This window comes from Notolepis coatsorum, assembly GCF_963971535.1.
Source record: "Notolepis coatsorum genome assembly, chromosome: 7".
Taxonomy (NCBI): Eukaryota; Metazoa; Chordata; class Actinopteri; order Aulopiformes; family Paralepididae; genus Notolepis; species Notolepis coatsorum.
In genome coordinates this window covers 131958412-131972605 of record NC_140171.1, presented here as the reverse complement: position 1 = coordinate 131972605, position 14194 = coordinate 131958412, and the positions used below count along the sequence as shown (strand labels likewise).

At 40.6% G+C, this 14194-nt stretch overlaps 1 protein-coding gene and 1 long non-coding RNA gene across 4 annotated transcripts in view; one reads left to right on the top strand and one right to left on the bottom strand.

Moving 5' to 3' along the window:
• LOC311232055 (phosphoribosyl pyrophosphate synthase-associated protein 1-like) overlaps positions 1-11622 on the top strand; it is an 87419-nt gene extending 75797 nt beyond the window's left edge. Inside the window, exons 8-11 of one of the 3 annotated variants that reach the window (XM_084318726.1) lie at positions 123-170; positions 6348-6418; positions 7195-7341; positions 10481-11622. In XM_084318726.1, coding sequence (XP_084174852.1) covers positions 123-170; positions 6348-6418; positions 7195-7341; positions 10481-10639 — 425 coding nt within the window. In that variant the 3' untranslated portion in view covers positions 10640-11622. The remainder of the gene's footprint in view (positions 1-122; positions 171-6347; positions 6419-7194; positions 7342-10480) is intronic. The other 2 variants (XM_084318727.1, XM_084318728.1) reach the window with 2 other exon arrangements.
• Positions 10874-13593, bottom strand: LOC311232056. The gene is made up of 2 exons (XR_014619908.1): positions 13290-13593; positions 10874-11614 (listed from the first exon to the last, which is right to left on the bottom strand). It is a non-coding gene; the product is annotated as an uncharacterized lncRNA (long non-coding RNA).
• Positions 13594-14194: the final 601 nt, after the last annotated feature.

Sequence of the window (14194 nt, the reverse complement as noted above, 5' to 3'; positions counted from 1 at the left end):
CCCCTGCCTGTTCACATTATAATTGCTATCATCCTGATCACTTTTTTTTGTATTTAAATTCATTTCATTTCCATTATGTAAGTAACTCATTATTCATGTTCTGTACCGTTTTGTATCTGTAGCTCCCACAGGCAGACCTCAGGTGGCGTTCCCTGGCATAGAGTTACCAAGTATGACCCTAATGCTCCGGTCCCCCTCCCTGACCCCACATCTTTCTGTTTGATTTATGTTTTATATTTACCTGCATGGAATGAGGGCCCGGTGTACGTACTGAGGGCTTCCAATTCATGTCGTATCTGGACACAGAGGAGAAGTTGTCACGATGAATTGTAATCATAAAAATGATCATAACATTCAATAAGAATGATGTAGACTGCACCATTTTGTTTCCGCTTCTCTGATCTCATCAGTTTCGGGCCAACAACAACAAAAAAACATCCACTGACTGCAGCGTGGCCAACATTAAAACATTTATACAAATCTAATTGCTTGCTTTCAGCAAAATTACTAAATCAGTTAAAAATTCAAAAACATTAGGCTAAAAACACATAGTATGTTGCCCTCCGGGTTGCTCGCTCCTTCTCTCCTGCTCTCTCTCGCCCCGTTGGTGATTTGAGCTGCCACTCACGTAAATTGTACAGCCTTTTCTGGCAACAACCAACTCTTTTGCTTTCGTCGGGCTCAGTATTATATGCGATGATCTCAGTCGAGCTGGGCTCAGACTTCAACTCACTCAGGTCGGTTCAATTTGGGTTCAAAGTCTTAGGCTTGTCGGTAAACCAAATGGATAGTGTAATCGGCATAATAATTTTGCCTATCGAGTCCAGTTGAAATCTAATGTTTTGACGATAATTAGTGCCGGAAGGACATAGGTTGGTAGACGGCAAGAAAGGTATGCAAAGGTAATAGCGGATGAGCTGATTTTGACCCAAGCCTGACCCCAACACACCTAGCTCCGGAGCTACATCAAAGCTAGGCGGACTAATGGGGGGCTACTTATTGATATTTATTTTAGGTATTATAATCATTGAGGCCAGCTTCCCACTGAGATTATTAAGGGATTTCACGGGTTATCTCAGCCGTTCCCTTTTGTATTCTCTCAGGCCCAAGTCTTTGCTTTACTGCAGATAATTGCTCGATAGCTGAAGTGTAGATCTCGTCAACGTGCAGTCTAAGTTTTGTGTTTCTAAATTTTTTCTTCAGCTTATAAAAGGTGAGCTTTAAAGGGCGTAATTCAGATCTTTGGACATTAAGTGGTATGAAATACTTGCTAGTAGTTTACTCACTGAGTCCTGTGGTCAGAGTTCTGGCCCGGTTTCGAATGTACTGGGAGACTTCAGATAGGCAGTAAATGGGGTCACAAGACACACGTTTGAACCATACACAATAGAAAACTGCAGGCTAGAGCATTTACAAGAGGTACAATGAGGGGGCGTGGCCCTCCTGTTCTTTGAAAGGACATGTCAAGTTAGTATCGCAAATTAATACATGAAGCTTTCAAATGTAAACAAATTCATGGGACTAGTTTGATGGGTTGCGATGGGAGATTCACATGGCTAATCGATCACAGAAAAGACACGCACATCCCAATACCCCAATAGTAGGAAAGACAGGGGATGGAAAATACTTCACATTGTATATCGGAACAGAGAGCTGCTCTGTTTGTAAACGGTCAAACCTCCAGGCATATTTAGGTCATGAGATGAATATATCTTCTCCCATGTGTCCATGTTAATAATTGGAAGCTCTCAGTCTTGGATTGTTTCAGTTGGGAATACTGTTGTGGTTGCTTTGGGGTGAAAGGAGTGACTTGCTACAGGACTGAGATGACGATGTGGTGAGCTGTGTTCTCTTGTCCTCTTGATCATCACATGCAGCTGCTTGTGAATGCGCCTTATTGGGAGAGTAATATGAAACTGAAGAACTGGCCAGAAATAAAATGTCTTCAAACATGTTATATGTCATTCTAGCAGCAACAACAATCAAAAGTTATAATCTGTAGCTGGCAGGCATTATCTTGGCCTCAAATATTTTAACGAGAAAATAAAAATGTCTTGAACAATTCTTGTCACTATATTACAAAATGTAAAATATACTTTATAATTCCCCCATTTATAAAATCTTTATGAAATTATATGTCCATTAATAATACTAACTGTTGAACTATAGACAAAGAAAATCAATGATGGCGGAACAGCTCTTGACCACTGTGTAGTTCTGCAGGCAACATACAAACCCTGGCTCCATTTTTATCTGAGCCTTTTGAGTTGTTCAATTTGCTTGTCACATTTTTCTTTATTCATATAATCTATTCACCCATTTCTATCCTGTTACCTGGTTAGTTTCTCTTGAGTTGTAGGCTCCAGACTACTGGCTCAGCAACTGTGAGTCTGTTAAAAAATATGTTTTAAATATATATACCGGTGTGTATATATATATATTTTTTTTTTTTTTTTTGCCTTTATTTAACCAGGTTTGTCCCAATTTAGATCCAGGATCTCTTTTACAAGGGAGACCTGGTCAAGAATAGCAGCAACACAACGTTTCAAAATAAACACATAAACATTACAGATAAAAGTAACGTTACAAAATGATCAGATAAAACATTTGCACACATAAAACCTGGTTACAATAGGCTTCACCATATAGCCTTAAATACATTTAATACAGGGTTACCTAGCTTTGAATCTTCAGATCAGACTGGAGATTGTTCCATGCAGTAGGTGCGGAACAACCTAAAAGCTTTCTTTCCCATTTCTGTTCGGACTTTGGGAACAGCAAAGTGCAGAAAATCCTTCGAACGGAGATTGTAATTTCCACCATTCAAATTTAAAAGAGACAATAAATAAATCAGAACCATACCAAGAATGGCCTTGTAAATCAAAACATACCAATGACTGAGCCGACGTGCACATAAGGAAGGCCATATTTGTAGTCTCATGCAGAAACCTTGTAGCTACCCACAAATATTGTTAAATTATTTCCCCTTATACAATCTTTATATTTATCATCATGGGGAAATACCATTGTTGTCAGCAGCTTTACATACAGGAATAGAAATGTTGATATGAGTGAAAATGTTTGAACACAAAATACTAAATAACGTGAAATACAAGGATTAGAAAAGTTAAAAAAAAATTGAAAATGTATGAACTTTAAACCGATATATACATATACTGTAGATGTAAACAGTTCATGTCCAACAAGGGCAAATATACAACTTATTTCTTTTCATAAGATGCTGCTGGCTGTCCCCTATGTGTCGGAGGAAGCATGTGATAGACTTCAGGGCTCCCTAGACCAACCGGTGGGGGGCACATGCGAGCAACGACCAGGAAGGGGAGGGGGGAATTGGCACAACGACTAAATTGGGATGGGAGAAAAACACAAAAAAACAAGAGGAGAAAAAGTGGATAAAAAAATCTACAGATGTTAACAGAATTATGTTCAGAATTGACATAATCTCCTATGCAGGGAAAATGTTATAGTTCCTTTGTAAAATGTCAAAGATATATTGGCGTCAATAGGAACATCGACAATTCCTGAAAATATAACTTGTTTGAAAATATGAGGTTCATGCTGGGGCTTGATTTGAATTCCTGTTTCACTGTGTGCCACCTCTCTTCATCTCCACTAGGTCCATGGTTTATACCTTTTATGGCAGTTTATGTAGCAGGGGCCAGGGTGGATGTTCTGTGACGGATTTAGAAACTGACCCTGAGTTTGCCTCGATGCTAGAATGGTTTTGATCTGGCATGGCATGGGTTGTTGCTGTGTGTACTTTTGAACACGATCAATTAGGGCCTAATCCGTATCTAATTGACTCCATTGGAAACGGTAGTTTCTATTTCAAGTAGTCAACCCAGGTCTGGTGGCTTTATAGACGGTTTCAATTTAACATAATTATAATTTAACATTCTAAATGGACTGCATTTGATTTCCTGTCAGCTATTGATATTAGCTATAACACTGCGACTAGAACTAGACATGTTCTGTTGGTCTTCTCTCCTCTCCCCTCCTCTCCACTCACCTCTCTCTTCTCTCCTCTCCTCTCTCTACTCCCCTCCTCTCTTCTCCTCTCCACTCCCCTCCTCTTTTCTCTCTTCTCCCCCTCTCTTCTCTCCTCTCTCTCCCATCTCCTCTTCTCTCCTCTCTCCCCTCTTCTCTCCTCTCTCTCCCCTCTTCTCTCCTCTTCTCTCCCCTCATCTCTTATTTCATCCCTCCCGTCTTCTCTCTTCTCTTCTCTCTCTCCCCTCTTCTCTTCTCTCCTCTCCTCTCTTCTTTCCTCCCTCCCCTCTTCTCTCCCCTCATCTCTCCTCTCTCCCCCCCTCTTCTCTTCTCTCCTCTCCCCTCTTATCTCCTATCTCTCCTCCCCTCTTCTCTCCTCCCCTCTTCTCTCCTCCCCTCTTCTCTCTCCTCCCCTCTTCTCTCCTCCCCTCTTCTCTCTCCTCCCCTCTTCTCTCCTCTCTCTCCCCTCCTCTCTCTTCCCTCCTCTCTCTCCCCTCTTCTCTCTTCTCTTCTCTCCTCTCCCCTCTTCTCTTCTCTCCTCTCCTCTCCCCTCTCCCCTCTTCTCTCCTCCTCTCCTCTTCTCTCCTTCCCTCTTCTCTCTCCTCCCCTCTTCTCTCCTCTCTCTCCCCTCTCTCTTCCCTCTTCTCTCGCCCCTCTTCTCTCTTATCTCCCCTCTTCTCTCCTCTCTTCTCTCAAGCTACCTTTTGACAATCCGAGGAGTACTTCATGTTTTTAGTTTTACAAGAACAGCGCCACCATGAGGCGAGATGACTTCACACTTCACAGGCCTCCTTGCTATTGTGAGACAAATCATGGGAGAATCCTGTGAACAGGCTAGGAAATGATCACAATCATTGGCATTGTCCACATGTACACAGATACACAGATACTTCTAAAAACAAATTTTTCACTACTTTGTTTTCAAAGAGATTCCTGTCCACACACCAATGGTGTCTCGTATGGACTGACTGTCCACACCAATGGTGTCTGTCTCATATGGACTGACTGTCCACACCAATGGTGTCTGTCTCATATGGACTGACTGTCCACACCAATGGTGTCTGTCTCATATGGACTGACTGTCCACACCAATGGTGTCTCATATGGACTGACTGTCCACACCAATGGTGTCTGTCTCATATGGACTGACTGTCCACACCAATGGTGTCTCGTATGGACTGATCTGACGGCAGGCGGCAGGGATCTCTCCATTGTTCTGATTGCAGAGAAAATACCCTGTTTTCAATATCCGTATATGTGTGGACAGGATCTGGTTATTATGATGTTAACATTTTCCAAAAGCTCTGTTTCACCCATCCACACGTATATATTTTTTAATGTCCCCCATGGCAGACTAGGGCTGTCTTAAATACTTCGAAGCTTCGTTTTGATGGGCATGGGATTTGAATGGGAAAATAAAATTTGAATATATATAAAAAATATATATATACCGGTATATATATATTTTTTGCAACATCAACTCTGCCTCTCTTTGTTAACTACAACAAGCAATGCTGTTTGTTATTTAAGATGATGTCGGACTCGGCACTGACAGATTTGTGTTCATTGTGCTGCTTTTATAAAGCCTCAAATGACGGCTTACAATATTTCATGAAAGCAAAGTGTTTAGTTTGTCTAAGATTTAAAAAGGTATAAACTTTACAGCACTGACAAAGTTGAACAAAGTGCTGTACAAGTCCCACAACATAAAAAATAAATAAACATTTTGATGTTTTAATTTTTTTAATGTCGAAGCTTCGAATTTAAATCGAATCTTGGCCCCGAAGCTTCGAATGCCAAAAATAAATTCGAAGGTCAGCCCTACGGCAGACCAATGGTGGTTTGAGAAGTAGCATTGCCTCCCAGTGCTTACTGAGTAGCCTCCCATGAAGCCATCCTCCTCCTAATTCTAACTGCGACAGGAAATACACTTGGGTCCGAGCTGTTCCCTAGCAACACAATTCCACTGAAACCGTCTATAAGGGACAGTTCTACACTTATTTAGACCATCTACTACCAGACCAAACAACAGCTAAGACCTACAGTACAATAGACAGCCTTGGATGGGCCTCATAGGGATGACATACTCAAATTTTTGCCACATTTATTGCCATTTATTTGATTAGGCCTGAATTGGTGGGATTGGTCGTGTAGTAGCTGGCTCCTTGCGGAGGTGGAGCCGTCTTGCATGATGTTTGCAGGTTTTAACCTAATCTGCTTTCCCCTCACCCAATCAATCTGCTTCCCTCTTATTTACATTTGATATCCGCATCCTTTCCTGGGATACTATGTTTCACAGCCATGTTGAAAGTAACGATCTCTTTGTCTCTGTCCCTCAGTGATGATGGCGAAGGAGAAGCCGCCCATCACTGTTGTCGGCGATGTGGGAGGAAGGATCGCCATCATTGTGGTAAGACTTGAAACTCGTTTTTGTGATGCGTTTTGTGTGTATTTTGCACAATTGAAAAATACCTTCTTCGATAGTTTTAACAAAACGGCTATATTGCAAAAATAGGGTATGAAGGCTGACTTTGATTATTGGCTCCTCATATGCCCCATGTTGAATGTTTTGCAGGTGTGGTAATTTTGATCAACGGATATGATCAATAGAATCAAAGTGTTTTTATCCCATCTCAGGATGACATTATAGGAGGACTAGTGGACTAGATTAGACGTAATCGATAGAATCGGCAGATGTATTAAGTCTTTTTCATGTGTTTTCCTTTGGTCATGACATGCTTTATCGGGGGGTGTGCCTTGGATGGGGATCTGGTAGGGATTGATGTGTGGGGTGTTTGGGGGACTGACTGTTCCGGGGGGGTTCACATCCCTTCGAGCAACATTGTACTTATTTTATGCCTATTCTTAAGTCTGCACGTTTACATTGCACTACTTTTATTGTCTTTTATACCTATTCTTATGTCTGCAATTTATGCATTGTTTTTTTTATTCTGTCAATTGTGTGCTGATTCTATGCCTACGTTCATTTTATACTAATTGCTGTGGACTGCAGTCAAAAAAAAAAAAAAGTACTATATAGATATTCATATTTATTATTGTTATATTGTAGAAACGTGTGCATTGAAATGTCTGTAAAGTCTCGATGACATTGAAAATGAGGGTGACCTCAATTGTCTTTTCGAGAATAAATAAATCAAGGTTTGCAAATGTGGACTCTTATCTTAGGACGACATCATAGACGACGTGGCAGACTACGTGGCTGCGGCAGAGATCCTGAAGGAGAGAGGAGCCTATAAGATCTACATCATGGCCACGCATGGCCTGCTGTCTGCCGAGGCACCGCGACACATAGAGGAGTCGGCCATAGATGAGGTAAAGGTCACCACTACCCCTGAACATCCCTAATCTCATCCTTTTACTGTGCTGCTACTAAGGCTGTCCCCGAAGCCTGTTTTTGGGATTCGAACTTCTGATTAAATTAGTATTTTTTTTGTTGTTGTATGAATTAAATCAACTTTCCAGCCCCAGACCCAGCCCAGGGAGAAGCCCCACCACAACTAAATCAACTTTTTTTCATGAATATAACTAATCAGTTTCTTTTAATACTATAATATTAGTGTAGCCTAATCTTTATCTGGAACTGTGAAGAAAACCCCCATTGGTTAAACAGAATGAATAGGAAAAAAATATATATAAGAAAAACATTTTTTTTGAATTCTTTTAATAAAATCTTTAAAAAACAATTATGTTGATTTAGAATTCGAATGCCAACGTAACGAACGAAGGTTTGAACGTTTGGGCTCAGCCCTAGCTGCTACATCTCTCTTACAGTAGAACCTCATTTATTCCAACCTCAAGAGTTCCAAACTGACCGGTTCAATGAACCGGACAGTTATTATTTGTTTGCTTTTATTTAATAATAATAATAATAAATCAAATTGATATAGCGCCTTTCAAGAAACCCAAGGTCGCTTCACAAGTCAAGAGGGCTAGGGAAAAGGGGCAATAGCAGAAAGGGGGGTGATGAGGGGGTAGGTAGAGCTATTTTACCTGGCTGTTGGATATAAATGTTTAATGGTGCAACTTTTTTAAACGCTTTAAAAGTTCTGTTCCTCACATTTGACCCATTCACACACCGACACTAGAGGCAACCATGCAGGGTGCCACCTGCACATCGGGAGCAATTAGGGGTTAAGGGTCTTGCTCAAGGACACTTCGACACACTGCGCGGGAGGGGAGGGAATCGAACCTTCCGAGTACCAGACGGCTGCTTTACCTCCTGACCCACTGTTGCCCTGCATATCTCATATCATAGTTACTTCTGAATTGTTCTTTTGTTTTCAGTTACGTTTCCAGGGTGGATTTGCTAGTTTCAGTTTAGTTTTTATCGTTAAAAAATATTTGTAATATTAAAGAATTGTATTACAATATTTGTATTCGTATTTGTCAGGGGCAACATTTAAGAAGTTCAGAGGTTTTCACAGAAACACATCACTTTATGAATGCAGTTGACTTAGTCATGTAGACATTCTAGTCTTAACTCATTCGGCACCAGCTATTAGACGGAGCCCGTCATAGCAAGGCCACGCTTTAAAAGATAGGAGTGCGTCAACTTGTTTGTAGAGCTATAACTATATTCTATATTATAGCTACTGTATGGATACAATACTATGGCCCATTTGACATCACCTATCTATTGTTCAATATGTGAAAAATAATTTTTCCATCCATACGTTCTTGTGTTATACCGTGGTGAATATAAGTATGGTTTTAGAGCGGTCTGGGGTAATCCCCGAAATGCTGAGTTATAGCCTTATACGTCAATTCTACTATAGACGTTGCCATTTCTTGCCTGTACACGCTACTATTCCCAAATCACATCTAGGTCATAGGTATTATGTTTCATCATGAATGCATGAAAGGGGGGGTCGTTTCTGATTATTTGATTGTCAGTAACGGCATTCGTATTGAACACTATAAACGCTTATCAGCCCGATCGGTATAAAAGCATTGCAGGATCAAGCAAAAATGTACGTCAGATGGTCCTTACCTGTGATCGGGAGTATTCCAGAAATAATATTCCAATTGTTTGATCGCCATCTGGTACATCCAATGTCCATTTGGTCCACGGCGTAACCCACCACAATTTGGATTGGGGATATTTGACGTGCTTTAATGGAACCGGGAGAACCGCTCTACTCGGCCGACAAGGAAAAGTGAAACCGGAGACATTTGGCCATTACACAGGCCAAGATACAAGGTTACAAAGGGTGCTTGATACCGCCGTCTAGCTGGATGCGGCTGGTATTGCACTTTGGCGACCTCAGACTCATTCCCTATGTTAACACCAAGGTCCCTGGATGAATAATGAATAAAAATATCGACCAAAACCCGAGAAATCTCGGGTCTGGCGCCCAACCGCTGGCAAGTTAACCCGACTTATCTCGGGTTTGGTCTCCATTGAGTTAATAGACCAATACCTTCTCATGCTTGCCGTGTTGACATCATTTACAAACACAGTATAGTTTCAGTTACTTTAAAAATTAATTCTAATGTCTTGTCTTTATTCTTATTTCACCTAGTTTTAGTTTGAGTTAACTGAAATAACCTTGATCTACACACATTATATAACATTTTCATATTAAATGGAGAGGTCCCTTGTGTTTTCACACATTTCAATCTGAATATTTCAGTCTAATGAACGGCCTCCATTCCTGAGGGGTTGAGATCAACGAGGTTCTACTGTATTTGAGATACGTACTGTATAAAAGTTTATTAATGAAGAGTCTAATTTTGACTTTCCACCATTACCTGTTTGTGTTCGTAGGTATACATGGTCTGTGTTTTAGTCATTCACACTGCCATTGATGTTGGTGGAAAAGAGTGTAAAGTACTCTTGAGACATGAAAGTTGTTTTCCATAAGTAATTCACCCTTGTGAAAACCACTAGGTCTTATTTTTTGTTTCTCTACTGCAAGGCATTCAATTCCGCACAACAATTTAGATAATTTAGCAAAATTAGACTGGTATGGGCCTTTAAGGGTAGGGCTGAACGATGTATCATAATTCTTTTGACAGATATTTCCATATGATATTAGTGGTCATTATTTTCATTTTCTATAAAACATTCTTTTTTTTAAGTATTCATCTGATGATGTGGTTTTGACGGTGGGCTGTACCAAACAAAGATGGTTTCTTACATTACCACGCTACTTAATTTAGAATGGTATTTTGACACACATATTGCAAATATTGCAGCCTCCTGTGATTTGGATATTGCACAAGGCCATCATTGTGATTTCCATAACATTTAGATTGCCCTAGTTAAGGGGTGCCTTTGAACTTATCCACACCATTTTGCGCTTATGTCATACTCAGGTTGCTGAGCATGAGATACTGTAAGAGCAAAATGGCCACTGTGTGAATATTGTCAATGGGGGAGGGGAAAGATGGAACTATTCTATTGGCTCCCCCAATCCTTAATAAGTCCTCTGTCCCGTTTCACCCACAGGTCGTGGTGACCAACACAGTTCCTCACGAGGTACAGAAACTGCAGTGTCCAAAAATCAAAACCGTTGACGTCAGCATGATCTTGGCAGAGGCTATCCGACGCACTCACAACGGAGAGTCCATGGCCTACCTGTTCCGTAATATCGCTGTTGATGACTAAAGAAACACATGTGCACGCACACACACACATCTCGGACACATAAGAAGCACACAGAAGTAGAAGGACCAAGGATCCACAATTCTTCAGTCATTCCTTTACAATGTTGTTTCTGTTGACTTTGCTGATCAACACATTGACAGAAGTTGCACAACAGTCATTCCATAATATTTAGTTTCTGTTGACTTTGCTGATCAACACATTGACAGAAGTTAGTTATGTTCCGTATGTAACAAGTGACACTTGTAGCTCTGCTTTATTCTTACATTGTGAGACACAAAAATGACCAATACGAACAGCACAAAAACCCACTCCCAACACTGCATTAATATTTAATTCCTCCCATGTGGAAAGATGAGTAACACGTATGTATTCACCCTCTCAGTACTTTACCGATCAGCGTTTGGCTAATAAAATTTCTTGGATGAATAACGTTTTGTCATTATTTGAACCATGGGCTTGTAATTACATGTACATTTTGTCATTTAGCTGACGCTTTTATCCAAAGCGACTTACAAGTTTTGTATGACAAGTCAGCAGGAAGGGTACAACAGGAAGTAACACCGTTCATCAAAGTGCTGAGTGCTACAATGTAGGTTAGTATATTAGGACAAGTGCATGACAGTAGGTTAGTTAGGGTTAGTTTTTCTTTTTTTTTTTTTTCTTTTTTTTTCAGGTATTGAAGTGTCTTTAGTCGACGGCGAAAGATTGGTCGGGTTTCGGCTGTCCTAACTGGTGGGAAGTTCGTTCCACCATTGTGGGGCAAGGACCGAGAATAGGCGGCTTCTCTTTGATGACCCTCCCGGAGCTCGGATAGGAGTAGGTCTGAGGTGGCCAGAAGATGCAGAGCGTAGGGGTCTTGAGGGTGTGCAGTTGGAGACCATTGACCGGAGGTAGGCGGGAGCCTTTGCCGCACGATATGCCAGGTCGAGGGCCTTGAAGCGGATTTGTGCGGCAATGGGGAGCCAGTGCAGGTCTCTAAGAAGTAGGGTCAAATCAAATCAACATAATATTTAAATTGATTAGGCTTATTTCAATGGTAGTTTGGATGTGCACTGACTGTTTTGCATAAACAAACGGTAAGAAACAACTCTCAGTACCTATTTTTGTTACAGTATATGGCCTCTTGCTTGGTAAAGCATGGTGAAAGTATGCCACCTATCATAAATTATCAGTCACACTTAAAGGTGCTATAGATAACATGTTTATGTAGATTAAACATTTAATTTTTTTTTATAAATAATACAGCCACAGAGCTTTTAGAAAGGTGCGAAATAAAAGTATTGTTTTTCCTTCCAAAAAATTATTGATTAATGAATTTATAATTTAATAAATGTTGGCGGGTCCATAATAAATGTTTACATGTTGCATGCATGTATCCTCTCCCTCTTTCCCATTTCCCAATGTGGAATGCATCTGATTGGATAAATTACATGCTGGTTCTCTAGTGCAACAGCTAGTGGCTGAATGTTATCTATAGCTCCTTTAAATGCTCAGAATTATTTTAGTAAAGGTGCTATAGATAACATTCAGCCACCTAGATGTCACACTTGAGCACCAGTAGGTAATTCATCCAACGTGGCGATCTAAACACCTGTGTAATAACTGAATGAATGAATTCATAAGATACATATAAAACTGCCCAGCAGGAATACATACATTTAAAAAATCATTGAGATTAAAACCACAATAAAGCCAAAAGGCTTATTTCCATTGTGGACCTCTGTGGGTAGGGGGTGGGGTATGGTGGGCAGTTGGCTGGCAGAAACGGTAGACAGTGAGCTACTCTGAAGCCAAAATACAAAACAAACCACACAATTTCACTACATTAAACAAGTCAAAGCCAAATACACAATCAAATTCAATCACAGATTTCAGTTAGAATCATTCATTCCTATGGGGCAAAATTGCCCTTTTGAAGTCTATTTCTTTCCCCAAACCGTGTGGTGAAACTTTCCAAAAAGTAATCGAGTTGGAGCAGGCCGGTCGTTTTGACATACGTTTTTGTTGTGTGAAAGCTCTGGGAGGAGTAGCCGTCAGAAAAACGGGAAGAATAAAGCGGAAGAAGAAGAATACATAATCTAGATTACAATAGAGCGTGTGACCCACACTAATGATGCTCATACAAAGAATACTGCACTAAAATAACTACTCGTGTGTCTATTTGTATTGTACACAGTGTATGCCTAAGTCATGTATACATTAAAATTTAAAGCATATACGTTTAGCATTTTACATATTCTGTTAAATTATTTTGGTATATTGAGAATATCACCTTCACCTCTGTGCCTGTTTTCTATAGCAGGAACAAAACTATAACCCACTAGCGTTCTAATCCTTACCATTTTGGCTCCAGTAGACAAATGATATTTCCTCTCCAGATAATACATAGTGAGTGATTATGGAATGAAATTGAGTCCTTCTGTGTTCTGTCCAGGACCATGAACTTGTTCTAAAACGCCTCAGTGCTCTTGTTACTCTGCTGAGGAGCTTTGACCAAGTCCAGGGGCATAGACATAAATTATTGTTATAATACAGTTAAGATCCTTCTCTATATTACTTCCTTCAAAGGTGACCAGACATTACAATTATCAAGTTAACATCGAAATGGAACAGCAATTGTAAATGTCACATATCCATAATTATGTCATACCTCAGAGGAAAAACAACTTCCATTGGAATCCCACGTTATTAGTGAAAAAGAAGTCCTGACGCACCTCCATGGCTGTGTTGTGTGTGTCCAGCCACACAACACAACAGAGCCTCCCTCTCTGTTGTCTGTGTGAATTGAGTGTTGAAGAAGACCGTTTAAAAGCCGGACTGAAAGAGGAACTTACAGAGCAGAACGTTTAGCAGGCCACTTCCTCAAAACCAAACAGGAAGCCCCAGAGTCGGCCTATCTGATGCAGGGAGCCGGGGATGTAGTGTATACTGTGGACCTCCACACACAACTGTCACCGTGGTCTGCAGATACTGAAATAACAGTATGAGGAACCGCTCCTCCGTTATAGGGGAACTGTGTATTATAGTGTAGTCAGTTTTTAACCCTTTAACTACCACACTACCAAAGGGTTAACCCGTTCACTGTGACACGACAAAGGGTTAACCCTTTCACAACCACACTATGGAAGGTTAACCCTTTCACTACTACCACACTACAGGCGGTTAACCGTCTGTAGTGTGGTAGTAAAATGTTAACCTTCTGTAGTGTGGCGTTGTGAAAGGGTTAACTGTCTGTAGTGAAAGGTTAACCTGTAGTGTGGTAGTGAAAGGTTAACCTTCTGTAGTGTGGTAGTCATAGGTTAACCTTCTGTAGTGGTAGTGAAAGGGTTAACCGTCTGTAGTGTGGTAGTGAAAGGTAGCCTTCTGTAGTGTGGTAGTAATAGGTTAACCTTCTGTAGTGAAAGGTTAACCTTCTGTAGTGTGGTAGTGAAAGGTTATCCTTCTGTAGTGTGGTAGTCATAGGTTAACCTTCTGTAGTGAAAGGTTAACCTTCTGTAGTGTGGTAGTGAAAGGGTTAACCGTCTGTAGTGTGGTAGTGAAAGGTAGCCTGTAGTG